The sequence below is a fragment of the Podarcis cretensis genome, assembly GCF_951804945.1.
Source record: "Podarcis cretensis genome assembly, chromosome: 14".
Classification (NCBI taxonomy): domain Eukaryota; kingdom Metazoa; phylum Chordata; class Lepidosauria; order Squamata; family Lacertidae; genus Podarcis; species Podarcis cretensis.
In genome coordinates, this window is record NC_137183.1 from 29736777 (window position 1) to 29752921 (window position 16145).

Here is a 16145-nt window from a genome sequence, read left to right on the forward strand (position 1 = left end):
TGCTGGCTGTGTATGGGGTAGCGTTGTCCTGCCCATTCTGCCAAGTGGGGGCTTCTGCCCCAAAGCTCTGCCTCAAGGGCACCATATAGCTGACCCCTGCACCTCCACCCATCTAAGTTCCAACCAAACAGGAGCTGGGGAGTCCAGCAGCACGTAGAGGGCCAAAGGCTCGCCCCACTCCAGTCCTGGTGGAGGTGCTACTAAGTTTGATGGGCCAATGTTCTTGACTAGATCAGAGGCAGCATGCATGGACTGCAACTCCCATCAGCCCCAGGCATAATGAGGCAACAGTGAAGGATGATGGAAGTTGTAGGCAAAGGTCTGCTTTGGAGGTTCCCCCTTACCCAGCCTTGCCTACCCAGTGGTTGGCCAGTTGGACATCCCCCTGGGGAAGAGAGGAGGGGGGGCAGGAAGGATAGGGGGCACCAGGGCAGAGCCAGGGTTCCCTGTGTGTGAGAGAGAGGGAATCTCCAGGGCTGTGGGGGTCACTATCTGGGCTGCACTGGCTCATGCTGAGTGTGAGCACTTGTGACAATAGAATATAACTGCTTCTTTCCTACATGCTCAAAATTCCTTGACCTTTTCATGCATGAACAAACCAGCCATCTGTTCTTCAGGTGCTTTCAGTTCTCTGTAATGGATTCCCATCCTTTAGACTACCTATCTGTGAAATGGGTAGATGTCTTCTAGAATGACTGTGCATAAGACTGCACTGGACCTGCAGCTTGACATGCTATTTGCCGCAGGGCTCACCGGCTGCTTGAGACACCTGCACTGGGCTCACTCATAGTTGCTACTCATGAGACAATTGGCATCTGAACTGTGTTGGGAGGATGTGCTTCTTGGCCATTGGAGATTGCACATGTAGCAGCTGTACATTTTGGACAAAGGGAACTTCATCCTTGAAGCACCAGCCTCTGCTTCTTGCCTCATGGGCACGGCTGGTTTGCCCTGAGCCACTGGGCTGCTCCCCTGGCAGCATGCTGGGCTCCAGGCTAGAGTTACTTGGCAAGAGCTGGCCGCTCTGGCCATGACTGGCTTCATCTTGGAGGAGGCCTCCTTGGTGCTGGACAGGCTTAGGCAATGGATCCAGGAGGGGAGAGGGCTCATGTGCTCGAATCCTGCTTTCAGGTTTCCCACCAGCATCTGGCTGGCTGCTGTGAGTACAGGATACAGGACTACATGAGCCCATTTGGCCTGATCTGGCAGTTTCTTCTTATGTTCCTAGTATTCTTTGATTGACTGAGCCAAGGAGCCAGACCCAGAGGCACTCCAAGAGGCCAGCCTGGTTACCTCCCCTACTTGGGAAGAGGCTTAGTACTGCTCTCCTTCTCACTTGGGCCTCCTTGACTCTGCTTCCCACAGGGCAGGAAAGGGTGTCAGTTTGGCACCCTGGTTGGTTGCAGGCAGGGTTGGGCACCCTTCCATGCAAACTCTGCATTTGCCCAGGATCCCTTTCAGCAGCAGCTGTGATCTTCTGGAATTGCCAGCCTCACCAACTTTCAGACAAGATCTTTTAATTGAGCACAGACTTGATGACTTAACAGACATTAAAGCACAAAGTTTCCTCATAATTACGGCGTGTAAAATCTTCTCATGGGTTGCAAAAGTTGTCTTGTTGGATTTAGGCACCGCCTAGACTGTGGTCCTTTGCAGACCGCAATGTGCTTTTCAGGCAGGCCTGGAGAGACAATACGTGTCTCTCAGCTCCAAGATTAGGCATATCGCATGTTTAGGGGAGGGTGAAAATGGAGTGGCTCTGGCTGCAAAAACGACCCAGCCACCCCCTGTGCCTATACACAATGTGTGGCAATGCACAAGTGGCTCTACTGACATCTCTCACAGAATTAGAGTGAGAAAACGGAAAGAGAACTTGAGTGGAATCTACACACATATTAAAAAAACACACACTATGAAAATGCTTTTTAAAAAAACGTTTTGAAAAATACATTGAATTTGCCATAGCTCACTGTCACCATCTAGTGTCACACAACACACTTAAGATGTTTTATTTGCAGCTGTGCAGCTGGAGTCCTAGCTCTTGGCAGGGCCCCTATTGTAACAGCCTGCATACAAACCCCCTGCTTCTGGACAAACCGAAAACTCAAAAGTGTCTAAATCTGAGGCCTGATTTGAGCTTGAGGACCCTGGCCAAATGGCTATCCTGCCTGCCCCCCCCCCATCGCCCTAATTGGCCCTGACTGTAAAAAGATGCAGCCACTCACCAGTAGCAATGAGGGCTAGATTCTGGCATTTCTTCTTACCTTCTACTTACCTGTGGTAGCTTAGATCCAATGAAGCCATGTTTGTCTCTTGGACAAACGAGGCAAGATTGCAACTTTTTTTATGTGCACATATTTATAAAGATTCTCTTTAATGTCTTTGTTGTCCCCCACCCCGCCCAGGCTAGAGAGCCAGTGTGGTGTAGTGGTTAAAAGTGGTGGACTCGTAATCTGGTGAACCGGGTTTGCTCCTCCACATGCAGCTGCTGGGTGACCTTGGGCTAGTCACACTTCTCTGAAGTCTCTCAGCCCCACTCACCTCACAGAGTGTTTGTTGTGGGGGAGGAAGGGAAAGGAGATTGTTAGCCACTTTGAGACTCCTTGGGGTAGTGATAAAGTGGGATATCAAATCCAAACTCTTCTTCTTCTTCTTCTTCTACTTCTTCTCTCTCAAAAAAAAACCCCACCTATGCTGCTTGCTAAGGCTCATGCCCATATGGCAATGCTTTCAAAAGCAGGATGGTTTAAACAGAAATGTTTCAGCTGGATTACAGAGGTTGGATGGCCTCCTGTCAGAGATTCTTTAGCTGTGATTCCTGCATTGCAAGGGGTTAGACTAGATGACCCTTGGGGATCCCTTCCAACCCTACAATTCTATGAGTCTATGATCTGGGCTTGGAAAGTTCAGTTTTGGTCCCATTATATAAATGAACCAATTTATTTGGGATTGGGATTGGTGACTAAAAGTCGCTAATCTGCATTAGAGTCTTCTTGTGGTTCTTACTGTGTTTTATTGCTGCATGGTGATTATATTTAATTTTTGTCTTTGCTGACTGTGTGTTCCAGACTGGACGAGAGGTGGGAAGGAAAAGTCACAAACAAGCAGAAATAATCTCAGGAGCTTCATGGGGGCGGGGTATTGACCAGTGAGAACAAACAGGCACCCAAATGCAGAATAGCCAATGGTCAGGGGAGATGGGAATTGTTGTCCACAAACATCTGGAGAGCCCCCACACGATACTCCTTCCTACTCAAAAGGCTCCCCAGACAGAAAGGAACACCTGAAAAAAGGAGAAACTAAATACTTAGTGGGACGGAATGGGACATAGCATCAGTTGGTGAACAGAGCAGGAAAGAACAGCCCAGGAAACGAGCAAACAAAGCTAACCCATGACTTCTCTTGAACTTAAAACACATGATAAGCTTCTAAGCTTGACCACTCAGACAGCAGTTAAATGAGGTCCAGGCAACTCTTAAACAAACTACAAACATAGGAGATAGCACAGCTGAGCTGCAGAGCAAAGTACACGATGCGTTGTAAAAATATAAATGAAGAGTATCTCAAACAAGAAGACCTTGAAAAAGATGGCCCCCAAAAGCTTCATTTTCCGACTTTGCTAAAGCAGTAGGGGGTTCAGGCACAGAAATCTCCCTTGGAAGTTGACTTGGCCAGCTCCTGGACCTGGAAGAAATGGGCAAGGCCCCCATGCACTGAAGGTAAGTCCTGAGCAGGCTTGGAAGCTGGTGCCCCTGAGCCCTAACATGACTGCGGCCTCCACAATAAAGCATACACCATCTTTCTCCTCTCATGGAGAAGCAAATATCCCAGTGGAGGGGACTTGCAAGATTTATGCACAATAAAACAAAGGAGACAATGTTAGCTGAAGCCAGAAAAAAGATGCTCACTCAAATAATTGATTCTACAAACTCTTTATTCCTGAAAAAATATTTTTATACCACCCTTCATTAATAATACCATGGTGGTTCAAAACAATGCAATTATATTAAAACTGGTACATTAAAATATATACAGTAATAAAATACATCACAGGCCAGCCAGATGCCACCCAAAAATGCCTTATGGGGTGACTTCAGCAAGCAGGAAAAGCCCATCAACGCTGGTGCCTTATTTCAAAGGAGAGGCCGTTCCAGAAGCTGGGTGCCACAACAGAAAAGTCCCTTATTTGGGTTGTTGCAGGAAGGATCTCAGCACATACCCAAGACAAGCTCATCCAAGGATCCTTGCATTGGGCTAGTACATACAGGAGAAGGCTTTCCTTCAGGTAATCTCACTTCATTTATAGTGTTTTATACATCAAGAAAAAGAAAGATAAGCACAATATTTAAGGAAACAGTTTATCATCATCATCGTCATTATCCACTTTGCATACAGAATGTCCTAGGCTCAATCTCTGGTGGCATTTCCAGGTAAGGATGGGAGATAACCCTGTCTGAAACCCTGGAGAGCTTCTGCTAGTCCGTGTAGACAGTGCTGAGCTAGATGGAACAATAGTCTGGCTCCGGGAAGGACACTTCCTGTGTCTCTGTTACTTTCTCTCTCCCTTTTCCGTCTTTTGCTTTACAACCGGCCTGGAGAGGAGGCCTGGAGAACCTGGAATCTCCCTCCCTCCCTCCTGCCCTTTCTCCTAGTGAAGGGGTTGCTCTCTTGTGATTTGGAGGTGTTCTCTTCCTTGCATGAACCAATACAGCTCAGGACACATTTTGCTCTTTAACCTTCGTTTTATTTTGCTGGTTTTCTTGGCATACTTCTTAGTGGGTTTGAGCTGGAAGCCAAAGACAGTCAATGTCGCTTTCCTTTCTTCTGCTGCTGGCATTTTGCCGAGGAATATCACTGAAACAGACACCTGTCCTTGTAGGGCATGGGTGGACAAACTAAGGTCCATTGCCTTCTAGATCCGGCCTGCGGACGGTCCGGGAATCCAGACAGCCGGCATAGCGCGTGTGTGCACATGATGATTTTTGCGACTCAGCCAGGCTTGGGGGTCAAAAGTGAGGTGAGTGGCTGCTCAAGACAAGCCCCTTCTTCATCTGTCATGCACACGCATCAATCTTTGCTTCCAGGGTGGGGGTGGGGATTTCCACCATGGAGCTGCCGGCAACTGGCAGTTGCGGCGGCCGGGGCTTGGAGGCGCCTCGGGAGCGACGCCCGCTGGTGTCTGTGGCGGCAGTGCTCCCCGCCCAAGGAAGCAGGGAGCACGTGGGCAGCTGCACTCCAAAGCAGTTCTGCGCTCTGCTGGGGAGGCCGCTCGTTAGCCACACGGTGTGAGCCATGGAAAGGTAAATAGCTGCCGCCGCCTCGTCTTCCCTCACGGGGAGAAGAACGTTTTTGCTTGAGCGGCACTGGCCTAACTTAGCGTGGCCAACGGCTATTCCTTCACCCACACATGCACAAACACTCTCCAGGGCTGACAGAAATGGTGCGCTTACCTCAGCCCCCCACCCTGCCTTACGAGAGAAATAATAGCTGTCAACGTGTAAAACGCAAAGGAAGCAGCGTGGGTGTATGAAGGAACACCCCCTCCCAAAAAAAATCACATTTCGGCAACGTTGGGGTTAGTCCCAATAAGGGTTTTTGCCAAAAATGTGGGTCATAATCAAGGCAACATATAGTCCGGCCCCCTACAAGGTCTGAGGGACAGTGGACCGGCCCCCTGCTGAAAATGTTTGTTGACCCCTGTTGTAGGGGCTTCCCTGGATGAACAAAGGCGCCCCTCCAGGAACCAACCGCCTTATAGGTCTCCATGCGCATCCCGCCATTGTCCACGAGAGGGCGCTGCTCCCTCGCTCCGTGGCGGCGCCACTTGCTTTCACCTTCGGGAATCCCTTCGCTTAATTCCTCATTCTGTAAAATCCTCCCTGCAGGAGCGCCCCCTGGAGGCCATTGATCGAGTTGCATAAGGAAATGGAAGGGAGCGGTCTCTGCCCGCAAGCGGCTTACAGTCATGCTAATAGGCAGCAGGGAATGCTATGGGCGGGGGAGGGGAAGGATTTGAACTCGACCCAACCTGGGAGCGGGGAGGAAGCCAAAATCGGGGGGCGGGGCTCCTGCTGCTGTCCTCAGTGCAGCCCTGGGGCTGCCGCTACTCGCTGGTCCGAGCGGTGGTCAGAAGGGAATCCCGCTCCCCCATGCCAAGAATCAGCCCCGCACCTCTCCCTCTTCCACTTCCCCTGGTAGAGATTAACGCGCGCCTTGCTCGTTTCCTCCACTGATTTGGCCAGGAACCGACAACGGGGGGCGCAGGGGGTCTCTATTGCTGTTTGAAAGGGACCTTCTTTTGCAGCATCTTCGGCTGACCGGGGTGAGGATCGTGCTTACCTGGCAGAGGGGTAGGAGGCGATTCTGTCCAGGGGGGCTGGGTGACATTTCGGGGTCCCGCCCCCTCCCCAGCCTCCGACCAGCCCGCCACACCCCCGCATCTGCATTGTGTGGACCCCTCCCCGTATTCAACCCCCCCCATCTCCTCCCTTTCTTGATGTCACCAGTTGGTCTGGAAGCACCGCCCCGATCCCTCCCCCCACCCCGACGGCGCCCCGCGATTCCGGCACAGACAGGGAGGGACGCACCACAAAGAAAGGCGACGGCGGGCCACGGCAGAAGAGGCTGGGGCCGGGGAGAAGGGGTCGCGTCTGTGCAGGAGGTGAGAGAGAGAGAGGCGGGCGGGCCGGGGGTGTCTCTGCCTTCAAAGGCTGGCTCTGTGACGGGACTCATCCCCGAGACCTGTTAGCAGCCAAGACAGACAGTGCCTCTGCCCATGTGCCGAGAGTCTTTTATCCCGGCAGAGGCAGGGCAGGCGGAGGGAAGCCCCTCTTCCCTGGCACAATAGCGCGCCAGGAATTTTGCGCGCCCCCCCCCAGAGAAAGCCCCTGCAGTTATCATCGAAATTTAGCGTGGGAGCGGCAGAAGCTTTCTATATAGCTAAAGGGCTTCCGAGATTTGGGGGGGGGGGGTGTATGGCCGTCTGAATGGCTCTTTTCAACATTGGAGGCTTGCAAGTGATGGCCCCTCTGGCGCGCCCCCCCCCCCAAGTTTAGCCTTAGGCTGGGGATGTGACAACCAACAGAGCTTGTAACAGAGCTGGGACTGACCCCTCCTGAACTCTGGGGTTCAGCCGTGGCCCTTTGGCAAGCAAAACAACCTGATGCCCACGTGCCCCACCCATCTCAGCAAGGCGCTGGACCAGACCCCGTCACCACACAGCCAGCCCTCAAGGGCCACCCTGAGGCAAGAGAGGAAGGCATCACAAGCGGGGTTCTAATGGCCCCCGCTCACCATATCGCCTGCATTTGCAAAACCCTTCATCTGCTGTTCCCCCACACCAGGCTGTGCTGCCAATCTGGGCACCCATTATCAAATGTTTGTATCTGTCTTGGATAGAGCATGCTTGCCAACTCAGATTTTGCCACAGAAGCTGTGAACAAAGTGCATTTCGGAAGGACTGTCTGCCACAGGGGGGCGGCGGAGAGAGAAAGAGAAAAGGAGGGAGGGAAAGAGAGAGACTGTACCCCCAGAACCCTAGGAGAGCACCTGCTTTATAGGAACATATTTTTTAATTGCTTTTATATTCAATCTTGTTCTCCAGTGAGTTCAAGGTAGTGTATATGGTTCACTCCTCCTCAATTAATTCTCTCAAACTTGAGGCCCTGTCTGTTGTTGGACTACAACTCCCATCATTCATAGCTAGAGCACCTGTGGTCAGGGATGATGGAAGTTGTAGTCCAACAACAGATTAGTGTGTCAGACTAGGACCCCGGGAAACCAAGGTTCAAATCCCCATGAAGCTCATTGGGCCAGGTACTGTCTATCAACACATGGTTGTTGTGGATCAGGGATCCACATGCACACCACCTTGAGCTCCTTGGAGGAAAAGCTGGGATAGAAATGCAATAAACAAATACCAGTCATCCCCAAAACCTCTTTCCTGTTGTACCAGCTGCCCATGTTGCAGAGAACTTTGCACTTCCTGTCAGTGGACCATGACATCTTGAGAGCTTCAGGCTGGGGGAGGCTGAGACTGACCACATCTTTCAACTATTCCGACTTGGTTGAGAATTTTCATATTTAAAACCTTATTTCCTTCTCCCCCTCTCCTAGGTCCATTCTGAAAGCCCCAGCTGACCTCAGCATCGCTGGCCTCCCGGCCAGGTGAAACTAGTTCCTTGCATCTTCGCACCCATGCCAGCTGCTCAGAGCTGAAGGAGGTGAGTGTCAGCTCAGCCTGTCAGCTCATGTGCTTCCTTTATGAGATGAAGGATTGACAAATGGGCAAAGAAGTCAAAGCAGCTGCCAGCCAAGAGGGTATTTGGCATCTTCTGGAAAAGGCTGGGCAATCAATGAGGGAACCTGCCTGCAAAAAAGGTTCCCCCCCAATGAATTTGGGGCCTTTCTTGGCCAAGTGCCATTATGTGAACCCCAACCTACAATAGTGGGACCCACCAGGGTTATTGGGGAGGGCTTCCCCTGGTGTCATGTGGTGGGAGGCAGCTCACGACCACATATCTTTCTTTCTGACAATATCCAGCTATTTAAGGGTAGTGTGTGTGTTGGGAGGGGGGAAGGGAGAAGGGATTGGGAGTCACCATGTTTTTAGGGTGGCAGACATTTTCTTCCTTCTCTCCAACCTCCCCACCAAAATGTTTGAGAACAACTCAACTTCCACCAGGGCATCAACGGAAATAAAGGAAGTAGCCTGGAACCACCAGGTCAGAGTATTTTCCCCTTGGCTTTATTGGAAACTAGAAGCAGGGAGGAGTGTCTGTGGTGGTGATGATTTATTAATTTATATACCGCGTAGATGCCAAAACGGTTTCTAAGCAGTTTACAAAACCAATATGCAGAGTACACAGCGGCATCAAAACACCCTTAATTTGAATTTACAATGAAACAAACAATTTAGAAAGCATGACAATGAAAGACAGTTTGAAAAAAAGCAGTGAAAACAATAAAACCACAAGTTCAAGTTCAGGGAAAGGCTTACCAAAGCAGGTGTGTAACCAGGTGGTGGCAGAATGCCAACGGTAATGGGGTGTCTCGAATTTCATCAGAGAAGGCATTCCACAACACTGGTGCCACCAGCAAAAAAATTAAATAAATCCCAACCTCTCTGTTACCACAAGCCGATAATCATGAGATTGTGGGCCCTGCTGTGGTGCTGATGGCCTGGCATTTGCCCGTGGGAGCTACCTTACAGAATTGCTGTTTTGTTTTATGTGGCTGAATCTCTCCCTCTCCACCTGCCTTTGTTTCTGCCACCCTTGGTGCCCTCCAGGAACTGGCAGCAGCCATGACTGCACAACCCTCTGTGGGAATGCTGTGACCTTAGGGGGGCGGATTCTAACATCAGTTGCAGTTGCAAAGAGGAACAGCCTCCCTGGCAGCCTGCTTGCACTCTTTGGGGTAATCAGTGGCCCTTGCTGGGTCTCTCTGCCATGGGAGGAGGGCACAGAGCATCTTGATTGAGTCAGCGTGGCTTAGGACATGGCTCCTCTGAGCTGCTCCCCACATGCATGCTGACAGTACTGGGCAAGGAAGAGGCAACCCAAGAAGGCACTTGCTCATGTGTGTCCCAGCCAGCCTGGTTGGCAGTGACTGGGGAGAGTTTTTTCTCCCAGGGAGGAGAGGGGGCATCTGAAGGTCTACATTGGGTCATCCGACTGGACCAGTGGCTGGTTCTTGCTTCAGTATTAGCACCCAGCACTGCAGTGGGTCACACCCACCCCATACACATTGAAAGTGCATGGTTTTCCCCAAAGAATCCTGTAGTTATCCTCAGAGAGCTACAATTCTCAGCACCCTTAAACTGTAGGATTCTTTGGGGAGAGTCATGCACTTTCAATGTGGGAGAGTCCCTGAGGGCAGGCAGTGGTGGAGGGGGTGCAGCAGGTCATATGGCACATGGTGGTCTGTCTCCCAATACTTTGCAGGGGCTCAGTCTCCCCCACCCCCAATACAGCACCTGGATCCTATATAGGCAACAGGGCATGGGCTTGCCCTTCCCTTGTCTGAAGGCTGAAAGGGCCAGTGCTGAGCTCCTACCCAGCTTCTACAGGCTGGTCTCCCAGCTGCCTGCCCCTGCCTGCAACCAGATCTGGGCCCTGCCCTGAGCTAGGAGATCAAATGACACCATTGATTGTGTGCTTTATCAGCTGGCTTCCAAAAAGATCCCTTCCTCCCAGATCCCAGGGCACGACAATAGACCTGGGCCAAGCAAAGCTGGCTGGCTGCATTTTTCTCAGGCCCAGAGGTCTCCTGTGGGTGGGCAGCCAGCCAGCTAGCTAGCCACCTGGGCAGCCACCTGGAATCTCAGCCTCCAGGCTTCCTTTCCTAATGTCTGGAAGTGGAGGAGAATCCAAGAGAAGGCTCAGCAGGGGACTAACTGCCTTTTTGATAGGGAAGGAGTGCATGCACACTTTGACATTTGCCCTCCCAGCCAACAGGAGGCTCCCCAAGGTGCTAGTCCACAACAAGCAAGGAGCCCTAGCACGGGGGTGTGGCTGTGAGGTCTGTAGATGGAAGAAAAGGACCCAAGCCCACAAGGGCGCCTCCTTACTCCAGGCATGGGTGGCCAGCTCCCCCCCCCCCATTTATCCATTGCCTCTGCCCAGTTGAATTGATGCAGTTGTTTCAGTGGTGGGGTTGTGTAACGATAAACAGTGTTAGAAACCCACCTGCCGCTGGAGATGCCTGAGCACCTCTGCAAGCAAAGTGCAGGATTGCAAAGGGAAGGGCAGAAGCGCTGGGCTGTTTGGCTTCAAGCCCTCTACCCCCTCCTCTCTCCCAGCCACTGGCTGCCCTTGGAGAGCTTTGCTCCTTCCTTCCATCTCTCAGCCCAGGAAAGGGGAGTCCTGGGGTGAAGTTGGCCTCTCTCCCAAGCTGCTTTTGTCCTGGCTGCCAGGGCTTTGCCTCCCTCCTTTTGCAATGGGTGCTGCTGCTTGGGACCAATCCAGAGCCACATCTTGGCCACCCTCCCTCTGGGAAGAGGAAAACAGCCACTGCCTTTCCTCCTCCCCCACTTCCTCCCCCGCCTCTCTCTCTCTCCCCCACTTCGCTCCACTGGGCCCCTGATCCTCCCCGTGCTGATGCCAATGCTCATTGACCCACCACCTCGACCCTTGCTAGTTCCCGGGGCCATTCTCTCATGCTCCTCCGTTGCCATGGCAAACCAAGTGGCAGGCATTCATCACGGGTTGCCGTGGTTACTGCTGGACGGATGCAGCGGAGGAGGTCCTCAAGGGGTCTCCTGAGCAGAGTCCCACCTGGACCCTCTTCATCCTCCTCTCCCTCCTGACAGCTGTGTTTGGGAGGAAAGAAGCCTGCTCAACTGTCCCAGCGCCCCAAAGAAGGGGAATCAGGGGGAATCCTTTTTGTTTAGGGCCAAGCCTGTGCATTGAAACCCTCCCCCATCTCCTCGAGTGCTTGCTCCTCTTGCTGCACAGTTTGTTTTCCTAAAGTGAGGGGAGAGGTGATGGTTCTGTATACTCCCTTTTTGTGCAAAGACAGGGTGTGGATGGGCCCCTGCCAGGGCTCCCAGTGTCATAATTTCCCTGGAAGAGTTTAGAGAGCAAATATCTGCGCTGAGTTCAAGGCAAGAGTGGGAGATCTTCCTTTCTGAAAGTCACGTGGCGGTTCCTGCCATGATTCTCAGGAACTGCATTATATGTGAACTGGAAGGCCACAGGAGCCATGTTCTCTGCCACAAGCATGTCTCCCTCTCTGCTTCTCCCTTTAAGATGCAAAGGCTGAATGCTGGGCATGAGCAAATGATTCCTTCGCCACCATCCTTGGCAGAGCTGCCACTACCCACTGGAAGGGGTGGGGGACTTAAATGCAGGCAATGCCAAAAGATTTCTCCTTCAGACAGGGCTTCCCAGAGCTCAGGGGGCTTCTTAATTCTTAGAACCACCCCACAAGGGTGCTGTGGTTGCTGGAAGTGGAAGGGAAGTAGAAAGAGGGGGGGGGGATAGAGTTCTGTGCATAGGTGACTTGGGGATTCTCATTTCCTAAAGTACAGCCTCTATTTGTTCGAAGTGATGGTATCCCACCCTTTGCTTCAGCTCTAAAACCTCTCAGGGCAACTGACTTGTGAAATGAAAGCTAATGGAGTACGGTATTTTTTTTTTTTTTGCTGTGGTTGGGGATACACACATCTCAGGCCTGCTGGGTCAGCATCTGGAGCCTTGCAGGGTCTGCCATGACCAGTTGGCTTTGCATTTTGCTGATGAAAGTGACTGCCTGTTCATTCCTGTGCCCAGTTCAAGGTGCTGGTTTTGGTCTTCAAGGTCTTAAACCATTTAGGACCAGGTTACCTGTAGGGCTGTTTGCCCACCTGAACGTTGAGATCAGCGCCTGAAGTCCTGAGGTCTGGCTTGCCAGTAGGAGAGGTTAGATTGGTGGGCAGCAGGGACAGGGCCTTTTGAGTGGAGATCCCACATCTCTGGAAGCCTCTCTCCAGGGAGAGATGTACATCTTGGACACTGATAGCCTTTAAGGAAGCTCTGAAGATGTTTCTGTTCCAGCCTGTGTTTGATTATTTCATATGCTGTGCTTGAATTTCTTTTAAAATTAGTGGTTCTATTGAAATTGCTGCTGTCTTTATGAGCTTAAAACAGCATGTGAACAACTTTTAGAAGGTGGGTTATAAATATTTGAATAAATAAAAACTCAAAATACAGCACAACAATACAACACATACCATCTTTAGGCATTACTGCCCTGAAGAAGCAGCACACACATAATGGAAGAGCACTACCAAATCATTGCTCAGCTCCTTCTAGCTTCTCCCTCGTTTGACTGCTATGCAAGGAGCTTCCTGTGCTCATGGAGGCTCCCCACATATGCTCCTCCAGTGCAGGAGGCTTCCTGCATCAGAAGGAAGGGACTAAATACACTGGTACCTCTGGTTACGTACTTAATTTGTTCCGGAGGTCCGTTCTTAACCTGAAACTACTCTTAATCTGAAGCACCACTTTAGCTAATGGGGCCTCCCGCTGCTGCCGCGCTGCTGGAGCACAATTTCTGTTCTCATCCTGAAGCAAAGTTCTTAACCCGAGGTACTATTTCTGGGCTAGCGGAGTCTGTAACCTGAAGTGTCTGTAACCTGAAGCATATGTAACCCGAGGTACCACTGTAGTGCCTGAAGAGGACTTCAGTTAAAACCAGCTCCAAAATATGTTGGGTGAGCAATAAGAGCATCTTTGCCTGCCACCCAAAGGACATCAGCACTAGATGAGAGTCTTGGTTGCAGATGCTGAGGTGGGCACTGCACTGGGTCCTCTCTCTCTCTCCACAATTCCCACCCACCAGACTTCAGAGGGCTTCTACTGGACGGCTCAGGTGACAGTCATAAAGTCCAGGTGGGCTTATCTGTGAGGAGGAGGAAAGATCCACAGCTGTGCTTGCCTGATATTGCAAAGCTGCTATTACATAAAAGCCCCCAGGGTGGCTTCCAACAGTATAATTGAAAACAGACACACGTAGCAATAAATATAAAACCAGCAGTAATAAAAAAGAAAGCAGCAAAACAAAACAAAAACCCATAGCCAGTTTACAGCTTAAAGCTGTAAGGAAATGCAGAAGTCCTTTGCCTGGCACTGAGATGACATCAGGCCTTTAATGGGCAGCACTTTGAATTGTGCCCAGAAATGGATGGGCAGCAGCCTGGTGGCCACGGGTCCTCTCTAGAGCCAGTCCCAGCCCAACAGCTGCATTTTGTCCTGACATTTCTGGGGAACCTTCCAAGGCAGGCAAGCAGGCCCATGTGCACCGCAGATTGCAGCTGTGGTTTAAGCTAGGAAGCTTCAGCTCTCTAATTATTCTTGATGGAGGGGTTGAGTTCTAGTCTGAAGAACATCAGAAGAGCCTGCCTGCAGCAGCTGGGTCACACCACAGGTTCACCTAGTTCTCTGTCTTGTTCCAAACCAATGCGGAACTCATAAGCAAGCAGGTCCTGAGCCCTCCTTTGCACTGGGCAGCACATTCCGTTTGGAAGCAGAGCAGAGCTGCACACTGGCATCTTAAAGCTTATGTGATGCAGGATTAGGCTTCCCAGGTCACCTTCTGAAAGGCAGAGGGCTCGGCCTAAAAGTGCACCCAGGGCAGAGGCAGAAGAACCTTCAGAAACCATCTAGTCAATAGCATATTAAAGAAGAAGAAAAAACTGGCACACAATTAAAGCATTAAGAATTAAAAATAAACATGTCCAAACAAGCTGACCAGGAAACTCAGGTCAGTACAGGGGTTGCCATTTGCAAGTCAAGGCCCATAGAACTTTCTATTGTTTGTTACAGCTTTTGTACAGCCATAGACAAGGAATTAATCCGTTTATTCTTAGGTGAAACACTTTATATACAAAAAAACTCTAAAATATTAAACCAGACAATTCAGCAACAGACAAAAGACAGGAAACGCATTCAGCTAATATTATAGTCGCCATTTTAATTTGTTGTCTGTTGTTTGTTTAACAAATATAGATATATAGGATGCTCAATCAAGTGGTCCCCCACCTCTGCCCCACCCCAAACCATGGGTCTTGGCATCAGGATCAGCATGGGTAAAAGGTAAAGGTACCCCTGCCCGTACGGGCCAGTCTTGACAGACTCTGGGGTTGTGCGCCCATCTCACTTAAGAGGCCAGGGGCCAGCGCTGTCCGGAGACACTTCCGGGTCACGTGGCCAGCGTGACATCGCTGCTCTGGCGAGCCAGAGCTGCACACGGAAACGCCGTTTACCTTCCCGCTGGTAAGCGGTCCCTATTTATCTACTTGCACCCGGAGGTGCTTTCGAACTGCTAGGTTGGCAGGCGCTGGGACCGAGCAGCGGGAGCGCACCCCGCCGCAGGGATTCGAACCGCCGACCTTTCGATCGGCAAGTCCTAGGCGCTGAGGCTTTAACCCACAGCGCCACCTGCGTCCCTATCAGCATGGGAGAGTTCCTCAATAAATAGTTACTGTGGAAACTGGAGGGGCAAGAAAGACTAGTGGGCATCAATGGAGCTGAATGTTGGGAGACTGAAGACAGATAAGAAAAAGCACTTCTTCATGCAGTGCTTAGTCAAACTACAGAAATTGCTCCCACAGGAGGCAGTGATGGCCACCAACCCAGACTGCGGTAAAAGAGGGTTGACTATTTTGGGAGAGGGGAGACTGCAGCACTGGGGAGCGGGCAGGCTGGCGAGGCCCCCTAGACTTAGAGGCCTGCCCTCACATGAAGTCTTGGGTTTGCAATTTTGGGAGAGAGGAGACTGAGGCACTGGGGAGAGGGCAGGCTGGTGAGGCCCCCTAAGTAGGCTTCAGCCTATACATAAATCTGGCACTGCCACTGGGACATGATAATCTTTAAGGCTCCACCCTCCAAGGCAGATGCAGTCTGTGTTAAGAGATTTAGCTCATTCAGGATAAGATTTTACATAAACAAAATCAAGGAAAGGGGTGTGATCCCTGCTCGGGAGTGTTGTAATGATGGTGTTGATATTTCATGTTTTACTTCCACCCTGCTGGTGGAGAGAGAGGCGTTCAGTGGTCCCTGACCCAGGCAGCTGTTAGGGTGGACTCTCAGCCATTCACTGCTGATGCACCAGAGGGAGTTGCAACCCAGGAGGAGAAGGAGGTCAGACTGGGCAGAGCCAGGTGCTCAGGGAAGGCTCAGAGCAGCGGGCCAGTTGCCAGGGGAACAGGCAGGAGCCTGTTGCAGGCCTGCCTCTCTGAGGCTGCCCTGCTGGTTGGCCCCACAGCCTGTGTGTCTCTCCCTCTCTGTTTGCCAGCCCTGCCTGGGCGCTCTGCCAGGGCAGGGTGGGCACGGTGCCCAGGAGAGCATGGAGATTAGCCCAGAGTTCAACAATGCCCACAGGGCAGAGGAGCTGCCAGGGAGGTCTGGCCCAGTGCGGGGGGCATGCGGACACTTCCACCCCTTGCTTCTCCCCAGTGGGGTGTTCTTGAGATGCCCCCATTCAGCTTAGCTCCTGGGAGAAGCAGGCATGGAGCCCAAGGAAGAGTTGGAAGGAGAGGGGGGTGGAGGTGGGGCTGTCTTTGTCATAGTGCCCCGGAGGGAGGGAGGTTGCCTTGGGCCCAAGAGACTCTTTTGTTTTGGGCTGCAGTTTTGGGGTTGGCGGGGGGGGGGGACCCATGGGTG

At 51.5% G+C, this 16145-nt stretch overlaps 1 protein-coding gene across 2 annotated transcripts in view; it reads left to right on the forward strand.

The window, feature by feature from the left end:
* Window positions 1-6541: 6541 nt before the first annotated feature.
* Window positions 6542-16145, forward strand: part of SEMA4B (semaphorin 4B) — a 36018-nt gene continuing 26414 nt past the window's right edge. The window contains exons 1-2 of one of the 2 annotated variants that reach the window (XM_079952683.1): window positions 6542-6661; window positions 8116-8222. Coding sequence is in view for 1 of the 2 variants with exons in the window: in XM_079952682.1 (XP_079808808.1) it covers window positions 15829-15884 (56 nt within the window). In the remaining variant the exon portion in view is untranslated. Of the gene's footprint in view, window positions 6662-8115; window positions 8223-15813; window positions 15885-16145 lie in introns of those variants that run through there. The other variant, XM_079952682.1, reaches the window with a different exon arrangement.